The sequence below is a fragment of the Trachurus trachurus genome (assembly GCF_905171665.1).
Source record: "Trachurus trachurus genome assembly, chromosome: 16".
In the NCBI taxonomy this organism is placed as follows: domain Eukaryota; kingdom Metazoa; phylum Chordata; class Actinopteri; order Carangiformes; family Carangidae; genus Trachurus; species Trachurus trachurus.
Genome location: NC_139902.1, coordinates 3,886,858 through 3,894,712, shown reverse-complemented (window position 1 = coordinate 3,894,712; position 7,855 = coordinate 3,886,858). Strand labels below are relative to the sequence as shown.

General features: G+C 44.6%; 1 protein-coding gene across 1 annotated transcript in view; it reads right to left on the bottom strand.

The window, feature by feature from the left end:
* Window positions 1-361: 361 nt before the first annotated feature.
* ptpn23a (protein tyrosine phosphatase, non-receptor type 23, a) overlaps window positions 362-7,855 on the bottom strand; it is a 33,169-nt gene continuing 25,675 nt past the window's right edge. The window contains exons 20-24 of the mRNA XM_083989778.1: window positions 7,240-7,424; window positions 7,042-7,146; window positions 4,310-4,448; window positions 4,101-4,214; window positions 362-1,665 (exon numbers count right to left, since the gene is read on the bottom strand). Of these exons, the coding sequence (XP_083845904.1) occupies window positions 1,096-1,665; window positions 4,101-4,214; window positions 4,310-4,448; window positions 7,042-7,146; window positions 7,240-7,424 (1,113 nt within the window). The 3' untranslated portion in view covers window positions 362-1,095. The remainder of the gene's footprint in view (window positions 1,666-4,100; window positions 4,215-4,309; window positions 4,449-7,041; window positions 7,147-7,239; window positions 7,425-7,855) is intronic.

The window sequence follows — 7,855 nt, the reverse complement described above, 5'->3', positions numbered from 1 at the left end:
AAATCAGATATTTGATTTGGTCTGAGTCTGATTCTCCAGCAGCCGCCTGAACCCAGACAAATCACCACGACCACGTGTGTCATTTCTCGGGTGTTCAGACGTCTGTCACGGGAAAATCAGATGCTAAAGGAAACAAAAGCAGAATCTCCAGCTCCCTGTCTGCCCCCCCCCCCCCTCCCCCCCTCTGGCCTCCTCCCGTCGTTGGCAGGCTACAATCTACGCAGGCTGTAGTGGTGGAGGTAACTTATTTACTGTTTTGTAACACGAAAAAGCGCAAGACTTTGTACTAATTTTCAAATAAAGAGGCTTTGATACCACACACACGTTTCTCTGTCTACTGGGTTTATTTGAGATTTTCTTTTTTTACAATGATGAATGATTAGTGACATTTTCTTCATTTTTTGGAATAGTCTAACTTTATTTAAGATATTTACAGTGTTACAGACGAAGAAAAAAATAATCAAACTTGTTAAGACGTGCTGATTGGTATGATGCTCTGTGTTACCGTGACGACGATTGAACCGAGGGGTGTGTTTTCTGTGTGTTTTCTTTTTTAAAATAGCTCCGCCCGGCTCCTTCGGCTCCACGCGGACGTTAATTCCAGTCATTAAAACGGTGAGTGAAGGTGATGCCTCGGCCAGGCCGTGATCATGGAGTGCATGCTGGGAACTTTTCCTTTGTTTAGTTTAAAGTTTGTGGTTGTGCCCAGATCTGGTGCTGGAAGTGCAGAACAGGTTCCGTCCATCACGTACGTGTAGAGAGAAGCAGCAGAGAGCGACAGGAGACGAGTGCATAGTGATCTGGTCCCACAAGCCTCCGCTGATGGAAGGAGTTCAGCGAGTGTGTTGGTGTTTCACCCCCTAAAGCAGTGGAGTAACACCAAACTTCCCAAAAAAGAAAGAAAAAGAAAAACCCGAATCCCTACCGTCTGCCACCAGGCACATCTGGTATTCTACACCGCCTGCTCGTCTCCAGCTCCAGGATTCAGCGTGTTGGTTTTTATTTTATCTTCTAAAAGCGAGATTAGAAAGCTACAGGCTCCGGCGACGCCCGGTGTGGGGGGGCGGGGGGGTGGGGGGGGTGAGAGGAGCCGTCTCAGAACTTGTTGAGGCTCCACAGCGGGTCCAGGCTGCTGAGCGGGTCGTCTTCTTTGTCCTCCCGGGTCCCGTGGAGACCCTGTCCCTCGGCCGGCTGCAGGAAGCTCTGCTTGGTGACCCGCTGCTTCCCTCGCCCCCCTCCCTCCATGGAGAAGGCCTCGGGGGTCAGGGAGGCCAGCAGCTCCAGGGACGAAGGAGCCGGTGCCGAGGAGGGAGGAGGCGGGCTGACGCTGGGCGCCGCCTCGGGGAGCGGCTGGTGATTGGCCGCCGGAGGGGAGGGGGAGGCGGCGTCCAGCCCGTTGGGCGGAGGTGGAGAGTGGGCGGGGGAGGAGAGAGGTGGGCTGAAGGAGGAGGAGGAGGGGGGGGGGCAGGGGTCCTGCAGCGGCTGGACGTCTCCCAGGGAGGGGAAGTCGGGGAGGAAGGAGCCCCCCCCCTCCTCCTCCTCCATGGCCGGGTCGGTGGCGCTGGGCGGCCGGATGCTCAGCTTGGCGATGGTGGCCTGGATGGAGCTGATGGGCATGTCCCCCCCCAGGACCAGGTCCTGCTGGGACTCCTGTCTGGAGTAAGGCTGCAAGAGACGGAGCGGAGGGGACAGAGTTCAGATCAGAGGAAGACACAAGAGACAGAGTTTAAAAACAACATCACTAGCTTCTGGAATTTGTTTTACATAATTTACACAAACATCAGCAAACTTCTGCAGGTTACTTTAAAGGGAAATTGCCGTTTTTTACAACCTGGACCTTTCTAGCATCAAATACGATCATTTACTCACCCAGATAACTTTGGTGTCATTACAAGTCGTTCTGACGAAATTAGCTCCAGCCGAGAGCTGCGTATATCCGTATAATGTGAGTACATGGGGCAGCGCAAAGCAGCCTCTAAATAACACATTATCTGCTATGAAACTCGTTCATTTCACCAATATTTAGTTCTGATAGGCTAGTGCTATTCCCCTCTGAGTCCGGGGTTAGCTGTTATCAACATCCGGGGTCTGTAGGTTGACCTACTAACCTCTGACCTGGATGATGTCATCTCTGAGCGCTGTACGGCTCATTCTGATAATAATGCATCCCGCTGCCCCGTGTTCTCGCACTATATATATACTATACGGATATACGCGGCTCTCGGCTGGATCTAATTTCATCGGAACAACTTGTAATGACACCGAAGTTATCTGGGTGAGTAAATGATTGGATTTTAGGCTAGAAATAAGGTCCAGATTGTAAAAAACAGCAATTCCCCTTTAAGTGAATGTACTAGTAACTAGTTACTTTCCCCAAACAGTAACTGAGTTAATAACTAAATAACCACATTATAAAAGTAACTAATTACCAGTATTTGAGCATTTTATAAAAATGTTACTTTTTTATAAAATGCTCAAATATGTCAAATTACTTGGACTCACCCCCCCTAACCCCCTCACCATAACCCTCACCTCCTGGTTATCTAGAACTAACCGACTCACTCAGTATTCCTCCGCACAGGGAGGAATACTGAGTGAGTTGGTTAGTTCTAGATCAACAGCTTTTTTCAGACTAGTTGTGTATAAACATAGACTTTAATGAGTGTACTATTTTGTGATGGGACATCTTGAGTCGTTATTTTATAACGCCGTTATTCCCGTCACTGTATGGGCATTAGTAATGTGCTGAGATAACATTAGAAAGCAACAGTCTAGTGCCTAGTGAGGTGTCAGTACCTGGTCTGAGCAGAGCTGGTACAGCTCCTTTGGAACCATCAGTGAACAAACAGAAGCAAACACAACATTAAAGATCAGAGACACTGAAGCTACTGGAGGACTGGATCTGTTCTACTGCTGCTGCTCCACCTGTCTGCAGCTTCCTAGGGACGTGGGACACATGGGTCAACTACAACGTTAAAGGATCAGTTAATACTAGTTACTAGTGTACAAGTGTATATGGAAAATAATCAATAGTTTTGACAAACCAGGACTAAACGATTCCACAGCAACTATTTAGGGTGTCCATCATGTGTAGAGTTACTAAGGAACAGTCTTAGGAACTACTGCATCAGTATAAGATGTCTCCATGGCAACAGTCCACAGTGAGATCTATGATTATCCAGAAGACGGTCACTGTCTCTTAAAGGAATAGTTCACCAAAAAATGAAATTCAGTCATTGTTGACTCACCCTCATGCTGATGAATACTCTGGAGTAGTTTTTTATTCCTCAAAGTGCATCTGGAGACCCGGGAGGCCGGTTCGTAGTCCAATTAAATCCTTATATGAGAATCAATAGCGCCTGACACAAAAAGGTCCATAAAACTACACAAAAAACATTTAATATTCCTCCATGCTCCTCGTCCACTGCAATCCAAGTGTCCTGAAGGGAGATAGTCCAGAGTTTACTGGAAACGACGTCATTTAGGACATTTTTACAGCCTAAACAGTCCTGTATTGAATTTGCCTGGTGCCGCGCTCTCGCGTTCACATCAGAGCGCAATACAGGACGGTTTAGGCTGTAAAAATGTCCTAAATTATGTTGTTTCGGGTAAACTCTGGACTATATCCCTTCAGGACACTTGGATTGCAGTGGACGAGCAGCATGGAGGAATATTAGAGGGTTTTTGTGTAGTTTTATGGACGTTTTTGTGTCGGGTGCTGTTGACTCTCATATAAAGTTTTGAACCCCCCCCCCCAGGTCTCTAGATGCACTTTGAGGAATAAAAAACTACCCCACAGTATTCATCAGCATGAGGGTGAGTCAATAATGACTGAATTTCATTTTTTGGTGAACTACTCCTTTAAACTGCTGTTACACTTCTGCGTCTGTGAGTCCAGACGTAAACTTGATCACAAAGTGAACGTGACACTTGGACGTCTGTGTAAAGTCCAGTTGAAGTGAAGTCAGTGCTGCCATGACGACAGCAGAACTAGACTAGAAGGAAACTACATGACAGCCATGTATCTGTCGTATATCTGAGGCTTCAGACTAAACCGTTGCTGCAGCTGTTGGAGCTGTGACCGGAGCAGGGAGACAAACCTTTGCGGCTGCAGCGTTGGTGCTCTTGCTGCAGGTCGCCGTGGTGATGCCGTGGCGCTGCAGGACGTGCTCGGCGTGCTTCAACACGGCCTCGTAGCAGAACTTGAGGTGGAGCTGGACAGGAGACACAGAGGAGCGGGTTCAGAGACTAAGACCTTCATCACAGCAGCAGACTGAGCTGAGCTGCTCATCTCTTTAAACCTGATCACCTTCTCCTGCAGCATGTTCTTCCTCTGCTGCCTCATCTTCTTCACCAGCAGCGGCAGCTCTGGGATCCCGTTCCCTGCCTCCAGCTCCTGCAGAGCGGCGTACAGCAGGCAGAAGACGCCGGTGCGTCCCACGCCCGAGCTGAGGCACACACACACACACAGTGATTAAAGCACACGGACGCACACGGACACACACTGTGACTGAACAAAACCCACTGACAGGTTCATCAAGACTGACGACGATGACTGTTCAAGTTAGTTTGGTTTATGATGAACATTTTGATTGTGTGTTTGCGTTTAATTCTTTTTTCATGCCATATTTAGTGTCATGTTGTTTTGTTGCATCTACTCTCAGTGAGTCTGTCCTGGTTAAATAAAGTCTAAATCATATACATGTATTAGTAACTTAAAATAACAACACTCTCACATTTGATAAGCATAAGCAGCAGGAGTCTTTCTTCTTACAATGATACCAGTATATCATAACGTTATTATTATTTCTTAATTACATTATTAATATAATTATATATTATTATTATAATGCGTTTAATTATGTATTTTCATACTAAATCCAAATACTAACTAGTATAGTGATTTTGGACTCTAAAAAGTGTTCTGATTGGTTGAGGACATAGCCAATAAGGCAAGGTGATGCAGCAGTGGTAGGAGAGGAAAGTTAGGCAGATATCTCAATTTGGCCAAAAAATTACTTAGGCAATTATGCTATGAGGCTAACGATATGTTATTTATAGTGGGCTGGGTGTATTTTCTACATTCTGAATATGGGGCTTTATTATGAACTAATATTTTTTCATTATATTGGTGTAGATGAAATTGATCTATAAAGAACTTCTGATTTAAGTTATAAACCAGTTATTTAGGAGACGTCAGTGGTTCATAAAATAATTTATTAAGTGTCAGTAAATGTTAAACAAACTGGTTAGATTAATATCTATGCTGCATTTACAATAATTCAGAGATAAACTAATGGTTAGTGAGTAAACACTTAATAATATTGTGCAATACTGCAATTCATGATTCATTCTGGTAGTTGTTCAGTGCTTTATAAAACCTGTTGTACTGTGTTGTAATTTCTGGTAGACTTAATAAATCTGTTTGTAACCAGCTCTTGGACAGTCAGTGACAGCCAGTCGCCACAAGGAGGCAGTAACACACTGAAAAGCTGCTCACTGACGGCCTGGTCTGTTCCTCTGCACAGACTTCAGACTGATGAATCCAGATGTGGAGCCTGTTCCAGTCTGTCTTCTATTACATGTTTGTGAGCTGCTGAATTATTTAACACAGGCTAAACATAGTTGTCTCTGTAGGTGCACCTGTACTGCACATTTAGTTTTTATACTCTCTGTATAATAAAACTTGTACAAAGGTGAATTATCATCATAAACTCATCTGTTTGGAACTGTGACACATTGTTTCAGTGGTTGGTGTTCCCTGGCTTTCACAGTGAGCGGCGGGCCTGAGGGTAGAGTTTTTAATGAGCCGCTCTGAGCAGCTCATTAAAAACACAGAACAGAAGAAAAAATGACTCAAACTAGCTGATCTGAATCTGTGTGTGAAGTGAACTTTGACCTCAGCTGCTGTGAAGTGTGACCCTGAGCCACAGCGGAGGATCAGCTGCAGGCTGAGTCTCACACTGAGACTGAGAGCTCCCATTACAACTCATTATGGGACATTTTCTGACTCCATTCATTTCCACTGACTGAGATCAAAAGCAGACTTAATTATTTTTGCTGACAGGCTCTTGTAACCTGGACGACCGTCTGGATCCCTGCTCTCTGCTGATCAACACCACTTGGAGCCATTTGACCAGATTTTAAACATGTAAAACTGAGATCAGCAGCATGAGACGATCAGTTCTTCTCTTTGATTTGACGTTTTGACGTGGAGGTGAGGGGTCAGAACAGGAGTCTGACCCCTCACCTCCACGTCAAAACGTGAGCTGTGGCACAAACTGACAATGCAGAATAATCAAAAAGCTGCTTTGATGTAAACATCTCAGGTTTTTTACCTTTGTGTTTTTACTTTAGTGTTAGAATAAAGTAAGATCCTAGGGAGCAGAGACAACTGGGATGCATTTATGATACAGAGTCGAATGGAGAATCTTGGCTGATCCCAGTCACCCCCTGGACAATGAATTCAGAAAACTGCCCTCAGGAAGGCGCTATAGAGCTGCTATAGAATATACCATTTTAGAACCATGTCAATCACTTTTGTTAGGTGTATTGAATGATGATTTATTTATTGTGTGTTTTTATGTGATCATTTGTGAAGCTAAAGACAAATTTCCACACTGAAAATAATGATTATTATTATTAAAGAGAATTGTCAAAGCCAAAACAATCCTTTTTAAACTACCTACTACATCCAACTTGATTTTCCACCTCTTGTCTGCATCTTTGGTGAATTATGAATTTTAAATAATTTATCCATTAATTTTACATTTTGAATTTTTTCTCTTGTCGTAATTCTTTTACAATAAGAATCCTTTATGATGTTTTATTTTTTGTATGAAATGTGCTATTTAAATAAAGCTGCCCTTTTATATAATACAGTTATATAAAAATCTATTTTTCTTTTATAAAGAAGTATTTTATGGAGCTAATTTATTCCCTCTTTCCCTCCAGGGAAAGATGTACTGGTGTGGGCGGAGTTGTGTTTAGTTTAGTTTGGTTTCGTGACAGACTTCATGGCAAACACACACACACACTCACCTGCAGTGCACCACAACAGGTGTGTGTAAGGGCCTCTGGTGGAGGTAGTGTCCATGCACCTCCTGGATGAATCTCAGCAGGTTGCTCTTGCTGTCAGGAAGACCGCTGATGAAAACATGGAGGAATAAATGATGAGTGTGAAAGACACAGGAAGTGGTTTATTATTATTATATTATAGTAAAGGGGGGCGGGGCTTACAGCTCGGGCCAGGAGGTGAACTGGAGGTGGACGACGGTGCGCTTCAGGCTCTGGTCGCGGTACTGCAGGCTGATCATTCGCTCCACATGTGTGGGCGTGGTCTTCTGCGTGGTCAGGCTGAGTGTGATTGGTCCCTGAGAGAGCTGCTGGCCGCGCTCCGTCGGGAAGTAGCGCAGGACTTTTCCCTGAGAGTGAACGAGAAGAAAATGTTAAAAACAGACTGATGAATCAAATCCAAGACTTAAAGGGATAGTTCAACATTTTGGCAAATTCTCCTATCGCCGTAATCCCTACAGTCATAGCAGTAGGTTCATTCCCTTTAACTGCTCAGCTAACGGAAGTGCATGGTACTTCCGCCCTTCCCTCATCAAACTCATCAAATACACAATCCAACAACTCCAAAACGCTCTCGCAGACAAGTTGTGACCTGCACATTCACCACGCTATGAGATAATAACGGAACGTTACCGGACAGAGTTGTTTTCGAGGTAAATACGTAGTCGGAACTACATTCCAGACACAGCTACTGGGCGGAATGATTTCAAAAATGCAAGTAGTTCCGAGTATTTGCTTCATGTGTCGTAATGTTACACATTTACACGCTGGTGCTCCCTCA